General features: G+C 38.8%; 2 protein-coding genes across 2 annotated transcripts; both read left to right on the forward strand.

Annotated features, from left to right (window-relative positions):
• The first annotated feature begins 2,002 nt into the window (after positions 1 to 2,002).
• Positions 2,003 to 2,916, forward strand: LOC126897898 (uncharacterized). Its single transcript, XM_050671842.1, has 2 exons — positions 2,003 to 2,240; positions 2,303 to 2,916. Exons 1-2 carry the CDS (start codon positions 2,093 to 2,095, stop codon positions 2,914 to 2,916), a joined length of 762 nt encoding a protein of 253 aa, XP_050527799.1. The 5' UTR covers positions 2,003 to 2,092.
• A 5,217-nt stretch (positions 2,917 to 8,133) lies between these two features.
• Positions 8,134 to 9,210, forward strand: LOC126897899 (uncharacterized). Its single transcript, XM_050671844.1, has one exon. It carries the CDS (start codon positions 8,134 to 8,136, stop codon positions 9,208 to 9,210), a length of 1,077 nt encoding a protein of 358 aa, XP_050527801.1.
• The last annotated feature ends 2,756 nt before the right edge of the window (positions 9,211 to 11,966 follow it).

The raw sequence follows: 11,966 nt of genomic DNA on the forward strand, positions 1-11,966 counted from the left end.
ACATAAATTAATATGCGGCAAGAATAAACCAATTTTACTCGTTATGCCGGCAGAGGGTAGTAAGGTCGCCTTTGACGCGTGGGTAAAGACGCAACGGTTACCGATTGCCATCTACGCTGATTTTGAGGCCTTGCTGGAGCAAACAGACAATCGTATAGGTGCCTATACTAGGACTCTGCACACACACCATCCCATGAGCTACGGGTTCATGGTAAAAACATCGGACGTTGTGCCCTCCGAGCTCCTCAAACTCTACGGTATACCGCAATCACCGGTGATATACCGTGGCTCTGAGGATCGCGAAGAGGTTGCCAAGGCATTCGTAATGGCTGTAACGGAAGTGACGCACAACATTTCCAAATTGTTGCGTAAAACTAACGTTCCCATCTGAATGTCTGTCGATGATGTGCGCAGGCATGGGGAAAAAGTGCTATGTGACTTATGTCGCACGGCATTCAAAGATTCCAACCCCAAAGTCGCAGACCACTGCCATCTATCGGGCCGATTCAGACAGACGTTGTGCAATGCGTCTAACCTGAAAGTGAAGACTGTTAACTTTGTGCCGTGCTTCTTGCACAATCTTTCGGGTTACGACGTGCATTTCATCGTCACTGAATTGGGGTACGACGACCAAAGGATTTCGGTCATACCGAATTCCAAGGAGAAGTATATTTTGGTCACGAAATACGTGACCAATAACTTCTCCATACGGTTTGTCGACACCTTCCGGTTCATGGCCTCCTCCCTGTCCACCTTGGCCGGTAACCTAATGACACCCGACTTCGTTTAATTTCGGGAGACGGCCAAGGTGTTCCGCCCTGAAGATATGCCGTTGGTGACGCGTAAGGGCGTATACCCCTACGAGTACACTGATAGTTGGGCTAAATTGGACGAAACGGTACTACCACCCCGCGACGCTTTCTATAGTCAGTTGAATGAGTCGAATATCGATGACGACGACTATAGGCACACCACTGAGGTGTGGAACCGTTTCAGCTGCTCAACCCTCGGTGAGTACAGCGACCTATACCTAAAGATCGACGTGCTGTTGTTGGATGACGTTTTTGAGTATTTTCGCGACATCTGTACTACAACATACAATTTAGACCCGGCACACTATTATACCGCACCGGGTTTTAGCTTCGATTGTATGTTGAAGTACACCAGGGTGAAGCTGGAGCTCTTAAACAACTACGACATGCTACTGATGGTGGAACAGGGTATTCGTGGTGGGCTGGTGCAAGCCGTCAAGCACTATGCCAAGGCTAATAATCCGAAGACACCGGATTACGATTCGACAAAACCAGACTCATGGATCGTCTACCAAGACTGTAAGTATTATGTATAAGTGTAATAAATGAGTGGTAATTTAAGAACGTTAAAAATAATTACAGGCAATAACCTGTACGGTTGGGCTATGAGTCAGCTCATGCCATACGGAGGCTTCCGGTGGTATGAAGGAGCTGATCCTCTGACCGACCTTCAATTGATTTCGGACACTGGTAATACGGGGCGTATATATGAAGTGGACGTATCGTATCCAGAAAAGCTGCATGACGAGCACAACGACTTGCCGTTCTTGCCTGGCAACGATGTACCACCGATTCCAAAGAGACCAAACTTATAGCCACTTTGAAACCCAAACAACGGTACGTCATACACTATGTCAACTTGAAACAGGCGATTGCACACGGACTGCAAGTCGATAAAGTATATACATCGTACCTAGAGCTATTAGCTATGATATTAATATGCTTGTCACACAGGTGCACCGCGTTTTAGAGTTTCAACAAAGTGCTTGGTTGAAACCGTACATTAAGTTGAACACTGAAATGCGGAAACAAGCAGCAAATATTTTTGAAATAGCATTTTTCAAATTAATGAATAATGCCGTCTTTGGTAAGTGCACGCTCAATGCTAAAGCAGTTGTGGGTTATTCGATAAATATTTACATTTTATAGGGAAAACAATGGAGAACATGGGGAAACACATCTCTGAGCTAATCTCCAGTCCCGAACGTCTAAGCAAGCTCGTAAACCAACCAACCTTCAACGACTGTATCAAATACGGCGAAAGCTTGTGCGCCGTCATAATGGACACAAAGATTGTCAAGTTTATCAAACCAATATTCGTCGGTTTAGCAGTGCTTGACATTAGCAAGTCGCTAATGTACAAGTACTTCTACGACGTATTAAAACCTCATTATGGTGACGCAATCAGCCTGGTTTACATGGATACTGGTGAGTACAACCGTACAGCAGAAATATTTTTACTATATTTATATATTTTCAATTTTTTTCAGACTCCTTCATATACCTGCTCAGAGTCAGAGACTTTTACCAGGATTTAGCCGACAGTCCTGATTTACTAGTGCGCGTGGACGCATCTAGCCTGCCTGAGGATCACTCTTGTTACTTGACCTCGAGGAAGAAGACGCCTGGTCTGTTTTCAGACGAGACCGATGGCCTCACCCTTTTTGAGATCGCTGCACTTCGATCAAAGTGCTACGCATATGATATGGAAGGCAGCGAACTCATCAAGTCTAAGGGGATCCGCGGACACGTCATCCGCAACCATTTGTCTTTGGACGATTACAAACGATGTTTGTTTGAAGACGATAACGATAGCGACGATGCGTCAAAACGAGCGTTGGCCGGAGAGAATGCCCGTGTAGTCATCGGAGCCGTACGTGATGGTGAGATTCCACAGACATTATCACTACCGTACACTACGTACCGGCAGAACGTGTCAATTCGTTCTTTCGAGCACGAAGTACATACTTTACGTACAACCAAGTTGGCGCTTAACCGTTTCGACGATAAGCGCTACACGCTCGATAATATAGTTGACTTACGTTGGCTTACGGTCATTATGCCATTCCACCGGAAGAAATTTGATCAACATTATTTTTTATAATAGCAATAATATTGTAAAATTCTTTAAATATCCATATTGACAAATGTAAAATATATTGTATGCTAAATCGTGTAATTGAATTTTATGATAAGGTTTTTTGTAAATATAAGTGTTGTATATATAGTTTTAAGATTTTTTAATGTAATATTTTACTGAATTAAAATTGTAAATAAATGTAATTTAGAATTCATATTATAATAAATGGTTAATAAATATCTATTTTTATAATAAAAACAAAAATAATTACCCATTTTGCATATTGATAATACCAGATTATTATACAATAGGTATTAATAACCTATAATAAGTACTACACGTATTTTAGAAATATTTATTTTATTTTACTATAATCATTAATATACATTTTATTTATGGAAAATATATTTATTGTAAGAATACAAATGAGAATATTACAAAATCATTTTTTGACAATAATGTTACATATTATAATTCATCCACTGTTTTAAGCAAATTGCCTTGTATAAACTACACACGGTCGGGTTGTTCATGTGTCGGATACAACACATTTTTGTAACACAACTTAAATTGTACAACGACGGGCAGTCCAAATCCTCAACGTTGACTATACGTTGTCCCGGTATGTACTTTTCCACTACTCACTTTTTCACAGCTCCCTTCACGTAAATGGTCTCGCACCGCAACAGTTTCATGATTCTCGGCAACTCATTGTATTCAACATCACCGCAACGAGTATCCATTCCATGTAGGTATTTTTTCAACCAAAAGTTTGTTTTAGCATCACCCTCGTTACATTTTGGATGTTTGAACATCCAATGAGCGAAAGAAGTACAGTCAATGGCAATGACAGTCAGTTCCTTGACCAAAAACGATAGGTCAGCTGCCACAATATCTTGTATATCGACAATCATTGAGGTGAGATATTGGTTTTCGGTATCCATGAATTGTGCTCTGAACCAAATCCTAACCATTTAACGAAGCACTGGTCCCCTCGTGTTCGCAACACTCGTTCGACTAAATACATGTCCGGATAACTGGTCTTGTTCAGCTCTTCGGTGTAAAACAAACCACGTATTGGATTTCCCTGATAGTCTTCTAGATAGTATGTTCGGTGTCATTCCGATTGTTCTATGTTTACGCACGTTATTGTAGTCGTGAAACAGCGCAGACAACCGATTCACCCATTTGTACGAGCCACGTGCACTAAAGTCACGCCACATTGCGTTTTTCAGCGTGAGGTTAAAACATTCCACTAGACACGCTTTCATCGTGAAATAAGTAGAGTAATGATTGATTGTGTATTGTGACATCAGTTTTTGAAATTGTTTATTGTAAAATTCTTTACCATTGTCCGTTTGCAAAAGCTTAGGATGATGACCATGTTTCAGTATTCCGTTCATGGCTGCGGTAACTTCGTTGGCCGTTTTATTTTTCGACAGGACGGCCCACGCGTATTTTGAAAATCCATCGACGCACGTTAAAATATACCGATGTCGTCGATCAGGGTATGTGCGCATTTCCACGAGGTCAGCGTGCAATATATCATCCAGACCCTTGATATTAAGTCGAACACGAGTGTATGTCCTACGGCCCTGCCGATGGAGTTCCTTAGCAATTCATAACGCCGCTGGTATCTGTTCAATGTAACCGGCTTCCTGCAGCTCTTCTAATATAGAAACGATTTCCGGTGAAACTCCAGTGTTGCCAACCGACCGGGCTGATATCAATAAACGTAAACGTTCCACAAGCTCGTTGGGGTCGTCCCAGTACACGTAATCTTTTTTCTTGTTGTTCAATCTCAATTGTACACCCGCACCGATAATGGATGTGTCACTGATGTTGCTGCTGCTGCTTTCAAACAAGGGTAAGGAATTGTTTGGGTTACCACCATCATCGTTATCAAACAATGGTTTAATGGTGTTTACATACTTTTGACCACCTTTTTTCAATATTCCGTCTTTATTTAAATGCACGCCGGTTTTGCCGAGAATCGTTTTGTATGCATGCAAATCCGATTCGGAGTAAACATCAGGGTTTTTCGAAAACAGTAAATCCACAAGACCCATAGTCAGCGGGAATTTTTCATCTAAAACATTAATTGTTTCTCTGTCGAAAAAGATATTGTCGGCTTCACTTAATGTCATTGTTCCATCCGGTGATACCTTTGGTCCATACATTTTATCTCTGTTGGGGTTCATTGACCATTGATACATGTACTGATGGAAAAACCCGTCATCGTGTTCCACAGTGTATATATCATCGTTTAAACTTTTGATAGTGTGCTGTAATTGTTGTTGTTGTTGTTGTTGTTGTTGTTTTTGCTGTTGTTGCTGTTGCTGTGACGCAATTTTATCTAATGGTTCAATGATTGACGCCAACTGACGTTTTACGTGAGTCAACGAATCCTCTTCGCCACGACGCAATTCTGTGTACTTTTTTTGAACATTTTCCCAGGCTTCAATCAACAGTTTCAGCAATATTTCCTTATCGGCACTCATATTGTAACAAATGTGTCAAACTTGTATCTGTATCGACCGTCGTCCCGCACAAAGTCCAAACAAATCACTGCGAATCGAACAATAATCGTCAATATGAAAATAATGGTTAAACAGTGACAAGATGGAAAACGAGGAGCAGGGATATTGAATACTGTAATCAACAAATTACCATTTAAAGCCCACATTCCAGGTGTGTGTGTGTAATTATTCAAAATAATTCCTCGCAAATAGTTTTATCATTATTTTAAATGTTTATCATTTAGGTTATCAATTTGCGGGTCCTGGAACACGGTTAGAAAAGAGATTAAAGCGAGGTGATGTTGGGGTGAACCCGCTTGATGCTGCTTTCCGCAACCACGATATCATTTATAGTAAATACAAGAATCTCGAAGACAGTCATAAAGCGGACAAGGTGTTGGAACATCAGGCTTGGGAACGAGTGTTGGCCAAAGACGCTAAATTGCCTAAACGAGTCGCAGCTTGGGGTGTGACCAATGCGATGAAATTGAAACGTAAACTCGGTATTGGTTTCAAACGAGTCGTGCGTGCCGCCAAAATCGATAAAAATGCTGAGCAAATGGAATTACTAAGTGTGGCAAAACAATCGTTGAAGGCTGCACGACGTGTGGTGAGAAAGAAAAAAATTCCACTGCCCCGTACCATAAACGTTCCGAAAACTAAAGGCGGTGTACTACCGCTTATACCTATATTTGCCGGACTGTCGGCGTTGGGAGCTTTAGCCGGCGGTGCTGCAAATGTGGTCAAGATGGCTACCGAACTTAGCCGTAAAGGCAATACAGCGATAAGCATGGGTAAAGGATTTTACTTGCAACCATACAAATCGGGGTCTGGTTTCAAATTGACGACGAGTACGAAAAAGATGATTCGAAAAAATCAGACGAAAAAAACAAAAAACTAATTTCGCAGCTACCCGATCGTGCCTTGTACGATGTTGAAATTGCAAATTTCGGTAGTCGAGCGTTCGACCATAAAGTGTTCCGTGGCGTGTTTTGTCGTGACAGATTACCTAAGTCGGGACCGAAAATGACCGAAATGGCTGTAGTGAACTTGGATCTTTCCACTAACCCTGGCACGCATTGGATAGCTTATAGTAAACGCGGTAAACGTGTTACGTATTTTGACAGTTTTGGTAATTTACGACCACTGTTGGAACTGCAACGATACTTTGAAGGATGTACAATCATGCACAACTATAGTAAATGTCAAAACTTCGACGAGGTAAATTGTGTTCACTTGTGTTTGGAATTTTTAATCGAACAACAACAACAACATGACAACAACGGTAACGTTAACCGGCGTGGGATCTGAATTGCAATGCACATTCAATCCACCCATCGATGTCGGTGACAAATGTAAAATTGGGCTATTGAGCTTGCATACGTGGAACACTATACCTAATATTGACGAGGATTGTAACAAATTCATTTTCGGCACTGTTGACAAACCAATTATGATGATAACACTATTGACGGGATCGTACGAATTTGAAGATTTACAGAAACGAATCACGGACAAGTACAACGGAGAACAGTATAAGTACAGTATGCAACAACAAAAAATAGATTNGAGAAGAGTATAAGTACAGTGTGCAACAACAACAAATAGATTTTGATGATCCATTGTTGCCAACGGTTGGTTTACTCAAGGAAAACAGCAGAGAAATCGGTGACAAAAGGTTGGGTGATCGAAACGTTATCTCTTTTACAGCCGACCGCAACACTATGCGAAGCATAATCAAATGCGATCACCCCATAGATTTTACACACCCGCAATCAATCGGTCGTATACTAGGATTCCGACCTCGTGTATTGGCACCAAAAATGAAACACACGTTGGATTTCCCGTTATCTATAACAAAGGTGACATGCATACGAGTCGACTGCAATATAATTATTGGTTCGTACCACGGAGGACGTCAATCGCATACATTGCACGAATTATTTCCAAACGTACCGCCGGGCTACCGGATTATTGAGTGTCCCAGACAAGTAGTTTACCATCCGTTTAACACAAACGTATTGAACACGATTCGAATCGCATTGCTCGATCAGGACGGTCAACGTGTCAATCTAAGAGGTGAAAAATTAACAGTGCGTCTACACATCAAACAGGATAGATGACAGTACGATGACGTTATGGGATCGTATAAAACATNTACGATGACGTTATGGGACCGTATAAAACAGTTTGATTCCTCACAAATTGGATTATTTTTGTGCATACTAGTCACAGTCGTGCAACTATTACTACTCCTTCAAACATCCGTCAACAGCTGTCAGCTGATAAACAGTGACAACAGCAACAACAACAACAGTTCAGCCACAATTTATCGTTTGGAAGCACTGGCTCGAGAACTTTATTCAGTCGACGACCGTGTCTTTATACTGGAAAAACGTGTTGACACTCTTTAAATGCCTCTGAGTTTCAACAGGAGTGTAGTGCACCATCATTTGAGTGATGGCATATACTCTACGACGGAGCAACCGGATAATCGTGCGACGCTATCGCAGCAGCAACTAACAAAGAAAAATATTGAATTTTTAAAATCATGGCAGAGTACTTACACGTGTTGGAAAAATGTCAGTAAGACGACAGTGTAAAACGCGAGTACTATCTGGAACATCAGAGTTACAACAACTCGTATGAACACAGCGATGAAATCCGTATCGAGGTGCGCAACAAGGAGAAATTCACCGTGCCGTGCGAAAGTTATATGCAAATGGAAGGAAAACTAGAAAAACCACCAGCTGGAACAGCCGGTGAAATGGTTATGGGGCAAAATTTTCTCATGCACCTATTCGATGAAATCAGATTTGAGGTAAATGGTAAAGAAGTAGACAAGATAAAATACGTTGGGATGGCTACAACCATCAAGGGATATTGTTCATTCACACCCAATGACATTCGACGATTACAACCTGCCGGATGGAAATACGCGCAAATCTTGCACAACAACGATTTCGTCGATGGGGCTGAATTTGTGGCGCAATGTCCATTATCTATGTGCATTGGATTTTTTGAACGGTATCGGCGCACACTGATAAACTGTACTCAGACCCTCGTGTTGAATAGATCGAGTACCGACAGCACTGTCGTATTATTTGTTCCACAGACAACAACAACAACAGACGATAAAGCGCAAGTTGCAATGTTGATAAAACAAATCAACGTGAAAATATCGAAAATCAAATGGGTAGTAAAGTACTTTGAAACCAGTGTGAAAACTGAACTGGGTCTGATGCGTATTCTGGACAGCAAAAAATGGCTTCCGTTAGAATTTCAACACTGGGACGTTGCCGTTTACCCATTGGTACCGCAGACAACTCATCACACGTGGTCGGTGCGTACCTATTCGAATGTGGAAAAACCTAGATATTTACTTATTGCCATGGGTAATGAGGACGAACACGTTCTCGGAGATTTCAATCACTGTTTATTGAGAAACGTCAAAGCGTATCTGAACGCTGACGAATACCCGTACAAGAACCAAAACGCCGATTTCGACAACAAAAAGTACACAACGTTTTATAACTCGTACGCACAATTCCAGACAATGTATTACGGTCGTAAAGACCCCTATTCTTTACTGGACTATATAAATTACAAAAAACGTGGACCCATAGTAGTGATCGATTGTTCTAAACAAAACGATGCCGTCAAGACTTCAAATGTTGATCTACGCTTGGATTTCGAATGCTACAAACAGTTTCCCGATAAAACATCATTGTATTGTGTAATTATTCATGACTGTCAAATGGAATACAACTCATTCACGGGAGAAGTACGAAAACTTTAATGTAAATAAAAATTAATTTTTCATTATTGTACAATTTACAATATAATATAGAAACAAAAAATGTATAAAAATATAAACATTTTTTTTTTAATAAAAAAACTAGTTGTTTTGTAAACTTGTTATTTTATTTCAATCATCTTCGAATTTGACTGCGCGTAGGAGATCTTTCTTGTCAATTTTAGGCAAAGTATCTATTCCTAGAAATGATCTGTTTGTAGCCAATTCCACCAGATTGGAGAAGTAATACACAAGATGAAAATTTTTAAGTTTAAGTTTTAAGATGAAAAAAATCAAATATTTTTAAACATACTTTCATGTGTAGATAATCGNATTCCTAGAAATGATCTGTTTGTAGCCAATTCCACCAGATTGGAGAAGTAATACACAAGCTGAAAATTTTTAAGTTTAAGTTTTAAGATGAAAAAAATCAAATATTTTTAAACATACTTTCATGTGTAGATAATCGCTGAAGATAATTTTCGATGTATTTTCTAAACATTTACCCATAAACTCCGTACGACAAATTTCGTGGAAATATAAAAAATCCAATGTTTTAATTTGGCTAAAAATTATCGGTTTCTTTTCGACCACCATACGATCAATTGAAGTGTGAAGTATAAGCTTCATTTCACGTATAATACGCGGACGTATATGAAACAATTATCGATGTATTTTCTCAAATAACAAATCTTTAATGAAGTGCAATTGCGCAAATTCAGTTTTTTTAATCGAAAATACGCGGCAATCATCACGTTTTGACTGAAACAATAATGCAACTTCTTGGGTTAGTCTCCTCTGTATCAGACTCGCCTTAATGTATTCATCTTGCAAAAGTATTATTCCGTTTAAATTTTCTGTTATCGATAAAATATATCCGCACATTGAATACATTCTATGTAGTAAATCGACAGTGATAATAAGTTCCTGATGATTGTTTACCAACATGACTTTTAGCCAAAATCAATCGTCCGGTCCAGACCAATGTATAAGCGAGACATTTGTGAAATTCTATACATTGATAAATCGATCAAGTCATTGATTATATTGAATTTACACCTTAGTAGCCATTGTGATTATAGTCTCCAACTCCAATAGGCGTTACTGTCACTGTGGTTCGCATTCGACGTCTTTTCAATTGTTTCAATTGAATCCAAAAGTTCGTAATATATTCGCTTCACAACAGAGCATGCACATTCAGGATTGTTCGAATTTTTTCCCGCATCCGATAATTCACAACATTTGTAATGTAAAAATTCTCCACCTACACCATTGATTTTATCGCCTAGACGTTAAAATAATATTGTAAATCTCTAGTTTGAAAACTCTATCCGTCGGATCGTTTTCAACAAGAAAATTCAATTTATCCGATATATCATTAAAATAATACATCTTGCGCGTACAATAGATTAACAAATACTAAAAACCTATTAGATGTCAGCATACAATGATATGCTGATGCCCCTCTCCTTTCCAAACATCTGTTAGACAANCAATAGATTAACAAATACTAAAAACCTATTAGATGTCAGCATACAATGATATGCTGATGCCCCGCTCCTTTCCAAACATCTGTTAGACAATTAATTCGTGATAACGGATGAGGTATAATTATTATAATATATTTAATATAATACTATATAATATAGTACGACATTAATCGAAAAGTATAATACAGATTATAATAATATTATAAACATTATAATATATATGTTCCAGTGATTACGTCGTCGTCGACGGCAGCGGCGGTAGTAGTGTTTATTTAAGAATGTGTTTTGCTATAAGAAAACTTGAACAGTCGTCATTATTATATATTGTCTAAAAAAAAAAAAAAATACTGATTTATTATTCACTATACGAAAAGCTTATTAACTCGCATATTAACAATTAATGTAATTGATGGCGACATCGCCGCCGCCGACGCGTTGAGCCATCTGCTGTATTAATCTCAAGTGCTATAGTGTAATCATGAATACAGCCATCTGGCACACAATTTTTTGAACTATTTTTTTTTTTTACAAATTAGGTAAAATTAACATTTTACGTATGGACTTTATCTAAATGTGTGCATGTCGCATATCAAAATAACAGATTCGACGTATAAAATTTGTCCTTTAAANCAGATTCGACGTATAAAATTTGTACTTTTAACCGTAACCGTATAGCTTACCTGGAAAATGCATTTTTTTTTCCGTCAAAAAACCGATATCATGTATATACTATATGACCGAGCATAATTTAGGCGCGTGACAAGTTGTGTTAGTTTATGTTGTGTTTCATCCCCCCCTACACCATTAGATTAGTTTACCTTAAGTTTCGTTACCCCTCTCTCATAAGACTTGGTGGAGGAGGAAAGGTTCTTCTTAGGTTAGTAAACGTTGGGTTTCGTCGTTCCCCCTCCCGTTGAAATATGATAGTTTACGTTGGATTTTACCTCCCCCTCAACCCCTTTTCACCTATAATCATGATGGTGGGGTGGGTGGCTGAAACGGAGAGGGCCTAGAATTACCTTTTTCATCCTACTGTTAATAGATTAATCCTAATAACAGACAAATTAATTTAAAAGCTAATTCATATTTTAGACAAAAGAGATGTTTAAAAATGTGTTCGTTAGTTTATAAAAAATATATTTTATTTGTTTTAATTTATTTATTTTTGTTAAAAGCAAAAAGATATAATGCCAAATAATTGTTTCCATATTGTGTAAATATTATTGAATGACCATCAAATTATTTTTTGGTAAATTATTTTTGTTCCTT

Source organism: Daktulosphaira vitifoliae, unplaced genomic scaffold (assembly GCF_025091365.1).
Source record: "Daktulosphaira vitifoliae isolate Bord-2020 unplaced genomic scaffold, ASM2509136v1 Scaffold_2, whole genome shotgun sequence".
Taxonomy (NCBI): Eukaryota; Metazoa; Arthropoda; class Insecta; order Hemiptera; family Phylloxeridae; genus Daktulosphaira; species Daktulosphaira vitifoliae.

Bases quoted from the DNA above. Each gene is read 5' to 3' on its own strand.
- LOC126897898 (XM_050671842.1), top strand. From the start codon at position 2,093: ATGGACACAAAGATTGTCAAGTTTATCAAACCAATATTCGTCGGTTTA. The intron at 2,241-2,302 runs GTGAGTACAACC...AATTTTTTTCAG, and splicing joins CCTGGTTTACATGGATACTG to ACTCCTTCATATACCTGCTC.
- LOC126897899 (XM_050671844.1), top strand. From the start codon at position 8,134: ATGGAAGGAAAACTAGAAAAACCACCAGCTGGAACAGCCGGTGAAATG.